Genomic DNA, 11931 nt, shown 5'->3' on the forward strand with positions numbered 1-11931 from the left:
TACGAAGGAATGCTTTTTTCCTGATGTATTCTGGCATAGGCAAACCTTCTTCTTGCATATGTGACTTTGTGTCTTCTTGGACAGCTCACTCATTTCTACTAATGGTAGCAACAACTGTACTGTTTTACCTGATCTACCAGAGCAAGGAGGCATGGTATAGGCATCCATAGAGCTGGGGTAGCACCCTCCTGACACATATTGCCACTGACAGAAATACATGAATAAACTTGCTTATTATTTGCTCTTCATCCTATACCATGAAACCTGGGTAGGATGTCTGAAATAAAATATTGATTTTACATTTTGGAGACCAGTGGTCAGCTCATACCTACTCCTGTTGAAGAGTAGGGGAGAAAACAATACAGTGTGTATTGGAAAGACTCAATCATTTCAGGACATGTGTAATAATGCAAGCTATCATTAACTGATGTAAATCAGATCTCCATCTCCTGGGCATTTTTCAGGTGCTCATGAGGTGGGGGAAGTTTCCCCACCATGGCAATGTGTAGCCAACTGATTCAGGTCCTTGTATTCAGTTATCCATTAACCCAGTGGCTCCCCCAGACCTGTTTGGCCTGTTGACTCTTGGGACTGCAGCTTCATTCTGCAACTGAATTTCAGTGACTCAACTCATGGCTATCATTGGTCAGATGAGGCTTTGACCCTGATTTGGGTGGTTTTGCGTAAAGGAGGCAGATACTGCAAGCTGAGCCTGACTTTACAAGGCTGGCAGTCTAGGAACTTAAAATCATAGTGTTGTTGGAGTTGGAAGGGACCCTAAAGGTCATCTGGTGCCACCCCTGCACTGAGCAGGGACACCCACAGCTCCATCAGTGCTCACAGCCCATCCCCTGACCTTGGCTGTCTGCAGGGATGGGGCACCACCGCCTCTCTGGGCAACCTGTGCCACTGCCTCACTGCCTGTGGTGTAAAAACTTCCTTACTTCCAATCCAAATCTTTCCTCTTTTAGTTTGAAACCATTTCCCCTTGTCCTATCATGACAGACCCTCCTAAAGGACCTTGAACCTCTCTAAATTCCAGTCACATCAGACTTGACCTCTGCTTCTCCAAAGGCTTTCTTTGCAGGGTCTCTCCTTTTGCTTTAAGAGACAGGGGTACATGTGGATGTCTGTCCCCAGCATAAGCCCGGTAAGCTGTGTAGGAATGGGAGAGACCTGACCACTCTTGTATGCCTCAGTTAACTCTAATTCAGATCAGTGTGTGTTTGAGAGAGAGATGGGAAGTAATAAGAACACCTTCCTGTTTTTTTGGGGTGAAACCGACAGCTCATTGATACTTTTATAGTCGCATAGCACTGGCAGGACAGTCCACAGCAGCAGTTCTTTAGGAAAAGTAGAACTAGGGGATGTTGCAGCAGAAGGTTCCTTCCTGCACCTCCACAAGGCCAGTCTGAAGAGAAGAACCAGTAGTTGGTGATGCAATCAGCAAAGCATCACACAAAAAGGAACCTTCTGTCCCTAATGGTGTAAAAAGAGTTCAACTCAAGGGCACACCGAGACCCCTCCACAAAAAGGCTGAGTATGTGCAAGGAGGCAGAACCCTATGTAAATAACTTTAGGGAAAAGTATTGAATATGTATGTGCTATCAGGAAAACCTTTACATATGTAACACAAGTAGTGCATATAAGCTGAAGATCTTTTGTGCCAGACGTGCACATTAGGTGGAAAGATCCCCCGTGCATCCGACACTGTAAGAAAGAATGCTTCTTAATGCCATGTTGATCTGAAGGAGTTTCATTTGAACTGGAGTTTGTCTGGTAACAGCAGGACAGGCTGCACCAGCAGTTCTTTTGGAAAAGGAGAACAAGGGGATCAAATGAGTCGTCCCCATCCCAATCCCCCCACCCCTCCCCAATATATGAAAGGAGCTCTTTCTTCGTGCTCAAGGCACCAGTGAGTCAGTGCCACTGATATAAAGGCAGCTTTGTGGGAGCCTTTCTGGGTTTTCAGTCCCCGGCCCCTGCAGCACGTCACCATGCTGCAGCCCTCACCTGAGCAGCACCAGCCCTGGGCACTTCAGCATATGCTCATTTCCCTGCTTGGCAACTGTGAGCTGCTGCTTTCCCCGCTCATCTGCTTGGCCAGCTCACCAGCTCAAGGGAACTGATGGGAACGGTGAGCCAGCCACCACTGCAGACCCTTCCAGGCCTTCTTTGTGCCATGTACACATGCACTTACGCTGGCCCAGAAGAATGCACGCAAGTTCACAAGCTGTGTTTGTTAGTCAGATTGCTGGCAAGCTCAGACTTGTTCTCAAAGGGTTTGAATAAGAATAAATGAAGTGTACGCTCTCTTGGTTTTCCTCTCTGTCACTCAATTTTTGCACACAAAGTTGGTAAGCCAGCTGAGACACTCCTCGGTTCAGGAGCAAAATCTCCACTTTGATCTTCCTTGCAGTAAAATAATTCTCATGTTGCTGCTTGACTGCAGGATTTATCTCTAACTGCATGATTTTGTTTCTGGGTGTCTGGTGCTGGGATTTGGATTAAGATACCACGGCCACCTCTGCTGTGAAACCCAACTTTTGAAAAGCTCCTCTAAATTCTTCCAGCTTTTTGAAAACAAGTGGCTGCTCTGGTTCTTTTTCCTCTGGCAAAAACAGTATCTTCACTCATTTAAATTAGGGAGTGTTTCAGAGGAGAAATGGCCTCCTGCCCATGTTGCTAATGATTGTATATCTGTTACTGAACTTTTTTTTACATGTCCCAAAGCACTGATGTCTGCCAGAAATCTTTGCTGGAAGAAGGATTTAATTGTCTTCAAATGGCTAGTTTGCTAAAGCTGATAGAGCTTGTTGTGCAATGTGTGAGCACGTGGAGATACATGTAGGACTCTCCCCAGACTGGCCACTGATCATGGAGTCATGGAACGGTTTGAGCTGGAAGGGACCCTTAAAAGTAATCTGGTCCCAGCCCCTGCAATGAGCAGAAACACCCACAGCTCCATCAGTGCTCAGAACCCTGTCCAGCCTGACCTTGGTTGTCTGCAAGGATGGGTCATCCACCACCTCTCTGTGCAACCTGTGCCATTGTGATTGAAATCTGTGTCATCTTCTGATGGCCAATGATACAGAATTAAGAACTGCATATTCCATCCATTCCACCTTTTGTAGATCTCAAAGATCTGAAAGCATTTATCAGAACAGATTGACACCACTGTTTGTTTTACACGTGGGGAAGTGAAGGCACAGAATCCGTAAGCAAAATACCAGGCACAGAAGTCCAGTTTCCTGCTAGAATAGACTTCTCTTTAAAAAAAAAAAACAACCAAGTCTTTATCACATGACAACTTGCACTTGAAGGGTGGAGTTCTTCAATGGAAGTAATCCCCAGATCCTTTTTCCTTTTGTCTCCTAGGTGTCGTCATGCTGCCATAGCGAAGTACTTTGGTGATGTCACTCCACCTTGCAATAAGTGCTGTGATTATTGCAAGAACCCAGAGGCAGTGAAAAGGCAGCTGGAGGCACTGGAGCGCTGCAGCAACAACTGGAGCAAAACTTGCATCGGGCCCACAGGATCCTCGTGGGACAGCTATGACCCAGAGCTGTACGAAGGGGGAAGGAGAGGCTGTGGAGGTTTTAGCAGGTCTGTACTTGGTAGCTCAAACCCAGTTCTTAGGAGCTATCAGAGAAAAGGGAGCATCTCCCAGCTGCAGGCCCAATCACTCCTATTTTCAGCACATGTTTCGGTGTGATGGCAGTTTCCTGTAACTTCCTGGCAGCAGGAGCTGGAATTTCATTTTCCACACACTTTGGCAGCCCTGGATCAGATTCATATTCCAGAGAGCCAAAAGCTGTTTTGAGTGACCTAAGCTTTGCCTTGCAAAAGGTAATTGATTCAAGAGACCAGCCTGACATTTGTGGAAGGAGCAAATGGGCGCAGCTCTGTTTGGAGTCACAAGGTTCAGAATGTTTAAATTGAGACCAGCATGACAGCAAAGTATGATATGATCCAGAACTCATTCTTGGCTTAGTGCTGCTGTCTTTGGGCAAGCAGAATGGGGCACCAGTGACAGGACTTAGTCATCACTGTGGATATAATAGACTGCCAGCATCAAATTCTTTTGCTGATTGCTAGATTTTAGTGTTTCCATCAGGCTGACAGCAAAAAGAAGATGTGCAGTTGGAAACATGATTTATTCTGTAAAAAGCTTGGAAGTGTGAAGATGTTCTCCTTGTTCTCCTTGTTCTTTGGTTGGGTTGTGGCTATTGTGCTGCTCTGTCACGATGCAAGCTTTCCCATTTGCATTGCCCATGAAAGTCCTGTCGGCTGGCCTAGCCCTCTGCTTTTCCTTAAACAGCTTCAGAATGCTGCCCTTGTTCTTCAGGCACTTCCAGCTGAGACAGACAAAACTGGTGTACTTGTGACTTAAGCCTGTGTTTGATCTCAGGACCTGAGAGGTACTGCTGGGGAATAGATGCTACACCCTTCCTGTCATCTAAGCTCCACAGGCAGTAATAACTGATAGATGGAGTACATGGCCCAAAGCAGTAACTGCTCAGCCCTGTGGCAGAAGATGTCAGAGCTTTTGGAGTCCTCCATTCTCAGAGCACTACTTATCTGCTCCTGTTTCATGAAATCAATAAATCCCATGAACGCTATAGTCCATGTTGTCAGATGGTAGTGAAACTAAAAGCTAAGAACGGCTCATTCAGAAAGGCTCTGAAATGCATCTTCTCTGTAAGCCCTGGGATGATCCAGGCCTGTGCCCCGATTAATGCTATGTCTACAGAAATGTTTGTGCCTCTTGTTTTATTTCCTTGTCCAGGTATGATGAAGAAAGCAGTGGGAATGGGGATGAAGCCAATGAAGAGAGTCGGAAACGGGAGTGGGACAATTTCTACAAGAAGCAGATGAGCCTGCGCAGAGTGAGTTGGTGTAGCTTTGTAAGAGATTCACAGGTGGTTTGATATAGTCTTTATGCTGTGTGCTTGTCTTATAGATATAAAGGCTTTCTGGCACTAAATGAAAGTAAATTATTGCATTGTGCTGTTGCTTGTTCTTTTTTTTACTGATTACCTCTGCATTTGTGACATTCTCCATATTCTGGGCCAGTCTCATAATGTGAAGAAGTCCAGCTTGCCTCTCTGCAGTGCTTATCAAAAGGATCCTGTTGCCTTTAGCAACTCTGATAGGAGTAAAAACAGATTTCCCTATTCACCCTCTTGCATATTCCTATAGCAAAGACTAACTTTTGGCTTTGATTCTCATCCTTTGTCCTTCTCCCTATTTTGCTGCCTTTTCAGCACCTTTGTAACTTCAACATTATTTTTCCATGCTACAGGGGGATAAAAATTTGTCTTTTGTGTTTCTAGACCTACATGTGTGTTGCAGGAATGGAAATGTTTCACTGATCCCTTTTTTTTTTTCTTCCAGGGCAAAGAACCAGAAAAAGAAGATTTTGTTCCTCCAAGTAAATATTTTTTATTTATAATGGGTTCTCCTTGGGAAAAGGAAGCCTTGTATTTTGCAGCTGCATGTAATTTATGTAGCATCAGCACTGGGGGTATCAATCCCTAGGCACAGGGGTTGGGCTTTTGGCTGTGAAAGTTTGGCTGGAGGAGGAGAATCAGAGTTTAGCTTTGGTTGGGGTGAAGATATGGAATGCATCTTTCTGAACTTTCCTAAAAGAGACAAAAAGAAGGCGTGTTGTCTAAGCTGACCTTTTAGGCTACTTGTACAGTGTTTATGCAGCAGTATTAAGTTGGACTATAAGGCAACTTTTGAAAAACTTTGCCATTTGTATCTGTGATACTTGGAACCCTGTCTGGCGACACAGGTCTTACACTATTGTCAATGAATAGCTGGTGGTTCATGTTGCTCTATTCAGCTTCTTTAGTTTTGGTTGTTTTTTTTTCCTAAGAGCTGGGGTGCCTTGAGCTGGGGTGGTAGTGGTTCTTGGCATCACTGTGTAGGAAGGAACAGGCCAAGCAGTGCTGAATTGGCACCCTCCTTGTGAAAGCTGTGGTACTCTTCGTCAGCCCCAGCCCTCCTACAATGCCTTTTCTAAATGTCTCTTGTGTGCAGGTGCAGACTGCCCCTTGAAGGATGCCTTCAGCAGAAGAATCTCTAAGCTGACAGTGAAGGTAAGAAAGGCCGTTTAACTCGGTCTTGCTGATTTGCAGAGGAGAACAAAGATTCTGCCTTCCCTGTTCTTAACTCCTTCAGGGATAGAAGTCCCAGGGGCACTGTGATTTTTGTACAGCATGTCTGAGAATCCTGTGTTTCCTAGGGACGGGAACACTGCTTGAAGATACTGGAAGAAGCTTTGAGTGCCAACCAAGAGGTTCCAACAGCAGTAGGAAAATGGTATGAGATGAAAGAAAAGGGATAGTGTACTGAGTCCCTTTACATAGGGCTTACTCTTCCCCAAGCAACATTACTGCTCTCAGAGAATGACTTTTTATTTGATCTAAGGATGTAGCTTCACTTAACAGCGTCCTTCATAAGGATTCCTATGTGTGATTCTGCTAAATCAGCCTGATCACAATTCCTCCTTGTCCCACAAGATGGGGATAGTGTACTTCCAAACAGAACAGCTGAACAGGACTTCAATTTAAATCTGTTTTCACCACCTTTTCCATTTCCCACCAAGTCACTACTGCATCACGTAAGGCTTAAAGCATCAGAAGTAGAAAACTTTGTACTGTCAGGGAGATGCTTAAGCATTAGTGTTCCCTTTGCAGATTAGAAGTGTGTCTTGCCAGAAATCACCCCAGCCTGTGTTACAGGTCAGACCCTCACGCCTGTGCGGTGGAGCTGGAGTATGAAGCTTTCAGAACCAGTAAAATGGCTAACTCATACAAGGCAGCTGTGCTAAAGAAGGTAGGGCCTAACATCTGCTGTTGCTTGCCCTTGCCTCTTTATGTGGTGTGGCCTCAGCTCAAAGGGAAATAGAGTAGTATTTGCGTAGGAGAGGTGAAGGAGAAACTCCTCTTTGCCTTGAATGTCTTCCAGATCTCTCTTCTTGGTTTTGTTTCCAGGAGAACCCAGAACTATGTTCGTTTTGTATCCTTATTGGCTGCAGCCTATGAGTTTACAGACTTTAGAAACCTATTTATCAGTGCAAGCTTATCCAGGTATCCTCTAAGTCTAGCAATAGAGGGAATGGGAAATTCTTCAGACTGTTACTGACAACAGAGAAGTCTTAGTTTAGGTTAGCTGCTTGCCATAAGTCACTGAGGATGTTCCTGTTCTTTCTGGCCACTAGGAGTTTGTTTCTATTCTTTTTTTTTTCAGGTAGCAGAAATCAACAAAGCATCAAAAGAAGGAGAGTTGTTCTCAGTCTTTGGGTCAGGAACTGGAGGCAGCAGTAGCTCAGTAACAAAATCTGAGTCTCCAGCAGAGGAGGATTTCCTCCCTGCATCCCAAGTTTACTCGGTGAGTGAGCACAGATGGGATAGATGAGATATGTCTTATCTACCTGCTTTTTCATGATTGTTTTACAGTTTTTTTATGTCCATAGGTATATACTCAGACTGGAATTCCTTTATCTACCTTTTGTTTTTGGGGTAAAAGCAACTAGTCATGCTGGTTCCTATTAGAGAACCTATGTGCAGGCTGTACAATAAATAGCTTTTTCTGATCTTACTCTAACCAAAGATGCAGTTTGTTTCCTTACTGTGGAGCTATGACTTTGGCCTAATCCATTTCCCATGGTCATGAAGATGAGTCAATTTTAGAGTCATCCACCACTTACAGCTGTATGCACTGCAGTGTATTGTACTCATAAGCTTGTCTCCTTTCAGAGTTCTGCACACAGACCACAAAAGTCATAAATATCTTATCCTTCCTTTCTACTTAGTTCAAACCCAAGCGTGTGGGAGCTGGCTTTCCAAAGAAGTCCGGTTTGTTCAAGACAGCTTCAGAACTGCTGAAGATCCAGGAAGATAGCGATACAAAACTTGTCAAAAAAGAAGATTGTCCAAATAAACAAGACAACAGCAACTGCAATCTGGAACTGGACACAAAATCCACTGTTTTCCAGAAGAAAAAACGAGCAACCAAAGCAGTGTGTGAGAGTGCTGAGGTAGTAGTCATTCTTCCTGAGAAGAAGGAACAGCAAACCAGTCCAGACACAAAAGCTGCCCTTGGGGATAGCCCTATTAAGAGGACCAAACCCAGCAAAAAGCAGCAAATGCTGGCAGAAGCGGCCAAAAAAGAATCACAGGATATTTCCAAGTTCTTCTCCCTTTCCAAAGGTGGGTCTAAAGCCAAAAGTTGCAGCTCAACAGAGGATGTCAGCTGTACTGCAAGCACGCTACCTCAGGTTTCTTCTCAAAGCATATGTCAAGAGAAATCAATACCACAGGAAAACAAAGATGCCTCTGGAGAAGATATGACAGGACAGTCCCAGGGGGAGAATGAGGAGCTGGGAGAGACAGAAAGAACGCTGACTGAGAGGGAGGAGGACTTTAAGACCCAGCAGGCTGCTGAATCTAAACTCCTTCAGGAAGAACTTGATGTATCGAGGTAAAATCTCCATCTCTCTCCTCTCTGTGTTGCCCTGTTAGTTAGCTGCAGGCCCTGCCAGCCTTGCCTTGGGAACTGGGAATCCATATTAGATTTATAAGCTGGTGAGGGAACTTCCTGCTTTACCATGGAGAATTTCTTGGCCACTGAAAATTGTCCTTCTTTCCACTCTTTCCATTAGTGTTGCTGAAAGTGTCACAGAAACTGAACAAGCTCTTGTTGGGGAAGGTCAGAGTGGGAAACGACAAGGATCAGATGAGGTAAGACGTTATTGTATGCTGATTTTGACTATTTCTGCTCACCTTGTGCCAAGGCTCTCACTTGGAGTGATGTTCCTGGTCTGATCTTCACCTGATAGCATTATTTACCTGGGGATGGCCCAACTACAGTTATAGTGGAGAGGAGAACTGTTGATGAGCTGCCTCTTGATGTCACCCTGCTGCCCCCAGAACCAATGCCAGCAGTTCAGACTGCAGTGGAAAGCTTCTGCTCCACTCTGCTTTGTTTCATCTTTTCTGTGACTGTACCTTTTGCTGATAGCTTGCCTGGAATGAAGGGCTGCCCTTGGGGAAACTCTCCACCCTTTCTAGATCTGTAACTAACTATATTTAGAAAGTTGCTTTCTCAAGTTTTGAGAACAACCACATCTCAGTGGCCCATGGGACTACTCAGAAGTGAATCATGCACACAGCCTTTCTTGACAGTCAGTCTCTGCTTCTTGTTTTGGCATCCAAGACTGCCTAGGAGCTGTCTGTAATGAACAGTGCTGTTTTCTTCTTGCTTTTTTGTTGTTGAACAGGGCTGTGGCACTTCTGAAGAGGCTGATTCTTCCTGAGGAATATAATCTCAGCAAACATCCCAGGCAGATTCCTGGCAGCCTTTCCTGTATAAAACAGGGTCTTGCAATTAGCTGCCTTAATAAGAGCACAAAGAGATAGGTAGTAGCCTTAAAGGGTGTTTTCAAAGCCAGTCTAAGAAAGTATATTATGTCTGCAGAGCTTAATGTTCCCAAGAAGGAGTTGCATGGACTCCTTGCATGGTATTCACATAGGAAGAGCCTGCAGGATGCTGCAAAGATTCATTTTCTCAGAATACTGATGCAGGAATTGGTGATTTTGGTTTTCTTCTGTCCCATCTCCAGGATACAGAAAGTCCTGCAACAAAGCGGATGCGGACAGCAGCAAAATCATCTATTCTGTCCCAGCCAGAAAGCAAAAGTGTGGGTCTGACAAAGAAGAAGGTGACTTTTGATCCAAACTTATTGCAGAGTGATAAAGAAGGAGCCAACAAGACCATAGAGCCTGTGACCAAAAGCATGTCCCTCAAAGAGACAGCAGACATCGTTGTGAAATATTTGACCCCATTCTACAAGGGTGGCAAATTTGCTTCCAAGGTAGGTACAGCTCAACAACTTCTGTAGCAGAAGGAGACTGCATCTCCCTAATGATCTGGGGCTCTGAGAAGGGAAATATGAAATGGTACCACATTTCATTTCCAGGTCATGTCTTTGTGTGTGCTCTTTTGGTGGCTAGGTGCAGCAATTCCTCTCTTGCAAGAAAGGATTTGTGTGTAATTTAAAGTGGTATCTTGTCAGTCCTGCACTTGTTATTGCTCATGTTTTCATACCAAACACTAGCAAGATTTTAGGAAATCTGCTGTGGAGTGGCAGCAGATGAAGTTGAGTTTTGGTCTGGTTTACATGATGTATTCTACAAGGCAGCATGTGTGTGCATGTGCTCCTCCAGCACTAAGGGTCAGGTGAGTTTGCAGGCTTGTAGCAGTCCTGTAGTATAAATCAGTATAAATCTGTGGATGCTTTGTGCTACAGCCAGTCTATGCTAAGGGCAGAACAAATGCAGAAATAAGTCTGGTGAAATTATTAATGTCTCCTTTCTGCTCTTTATCCTCCCCATCCCTGCAGGACCTGTTTAAGGGCTTTGCTCGGCACCTGTCTCACTTACTGACTGAAGATCAGAACCCTGCTCGCAAGACCGGTGAGTTGGCAGCTGTGGAGACCACAGCTAAGGTTATTTGGATCCTCAATGACATGACGTCTGCAGAGGGGGTACATGTCTAAGTATCATGTCAAAGGGGGTGCTTCTTCTCTTGCAGTAAAGGAAGAAGCACAGAGACTTATTAAGGAGTTTTTCAAAACGCGAGTCAGATGTGAGAGTGAAACAGACTGGCAGGAGCTGCACTGCTTGGAGGGATGATCGTTGCATCTTGCTGGCTCTCTTCCTTCTTCCAGCAGTGAGACCAGAGGATGTTGAGGAACTTAGCAGTGGAGCATTTCAAGAAAATGCAGAAGTGAGTCTTTTTCCCACTGCATTTTTGCTCTCTTCTATCTACATTGTCACCTTAGCAACACACATTTCCAGGAAGCCAGTTTCTGTGAATTTAGGGAGTGTTTCTCCAAAAACTAGGGAATTAAGGCCCTACAGTACCTCTTGCCAAGAGGCACAAAGTCTCCTTCTCCTGTGTAGGCTAGAGGCTGCTGCCTCAGATGTTTTGCAGTGCCTCCAACCACCGTTCCCTGCAGCAGTCTGGGATGGTATCACGCTTTCCAACTGGGACTCTGTTTTGGATGGCTCCTCTCCTTGCTCCCCCTTCTCTTAGTCCTTATTTAAGTGTTACCAATAGAAGCCTTATGCTACAAACAAGTTCACGTGCTTTTGCTCAGGGCTGCTAATGCTGAACTTGGTGGTTGAGTTTTGGATGGAACGTTTTTCCTTGGAGGGCAGCAAGGGAGTGTTTTGTTTTTACCCTGCAGGCAATGCTGACTTTCTGAAGGTAGAGAAATTCAGAGTTTTGTTTTTGTTTTTGTTTTAATCTTAAGTTAATTTTTTTTTAACAGTGTCTAGTTCTGCCTGCCCTTTAAACTTCAGTGGTGTTGATCTCTCAGTGTTAACCTCCCCAGCAGTGGCACTAAGGTTGCCAGTGCTTTTCCAGCATTTGCTTGTAACCCCTAAAGCCATATCTGTTCCCTGTGCCTCGCCCACAGCCCGCAGTACAGAGGGCAATGCTGCTGTTACTACTGGTTAATGTACTGCTATGGCTCTCAGGTTGACACTGTGGTGCCTCTGCTGCTATATTTATATAAAGACCTGAACTGTAGGGCATCAGTGGGCTTGAAATAACCTGATGTCCTAGTACAAGTTCTTTCTGTTGGGTTTTAGTTGGGTTCTGCTTTTTTTCCATGCTTACAGAGGCTGGTGGCCTCAGGCACTAGTGCTGCTAGAGAAATCTGCAGCCTGAGAAGCCATGAAACAGACTTTTGAATCACTGTACTCAACAGATTATTATTTTTATGTGCTGAAGGGTCTGTGCGGAACTAACAATAAAACAATGTTCTAGCAGCTGTGGACTTCTCTTGAAAGATTTTTCTGACTTATCATATCTCAGGTACATTAAAATTGTGAACGTAGATGTAGAAACTCT

The 11931-nt window shown here is 44.7% G+C and overlaps 1 protein-coding gene across 4 annotated transcripts in view; it reads left to right on the forward strand.

Annotated features, from left to right (window-relative positions):
• Positions 1–11849, forward strand: part of RECQL5 (RecQ like helicase 5) — a 36147-nt gene extending 24298 nt beyond the window's left edge. For 3 of the 4 annotated variants that reach the window (XM_085239995.1, XM_085239997.1, XM_085239998.1), the window contains 12 exons: positions 3379–3606; positions 4790–4889; positions 5398–5434; positions 6049–6107; positions 6254–6330; positions 6753–6846; positions 7261–7401; positions 7826–8493; positions 8675–8753; positions 9635–9886; positions 10415–10487; positions 10585–11849. In XM_085239995.1, coding sequence (XP_085096121.1) covers positions 3379–3606; positions 4790–4889; positions 5398–5434; positions 6049–6107; positions 6254–6330; positions 6753–6846; positions 7261–7401; positions 7826–8493; positions 8675–8753; positions 9635–9886; positions 10415–10487; positions 10585–10706 — 1930 coding nt within the window. In that variant the 3' untranslated portion in view covers positions 10707–11849. The remainder of the gene's footprint in view (positions 1–3378; positions 3607–4789; positions 4890–5397; positions 5435–6048; positions 6108–6253; positions 6331–6752; positions 6847–7260; positions 7402–7825; positions 8494–8674; positions 8754–9634; positions 9887–10414; positions 10488–10584) is intronic. The other variant, XM_085239996.1, reaches the window with a different exon arrangement.
• Positions 11850–11931: the final 82 nt, after the last annotated feature.

The sequence above is a fragment of the Meleagris gallopavo genome, chromosome 20, assembly GCF_905368555.1.
Source record: "Meleagris gallopavo chromosome 20, MGAL_WU_HG_1.1, whole genome shotgun sequence".
In the NCBI taxonomy this organism is placed as follows: Eukaryota; Metazoa; Chordata; class Aves; order Galliformes; family Phasianidae; genus Meleagris; species Meleagris gallopavo.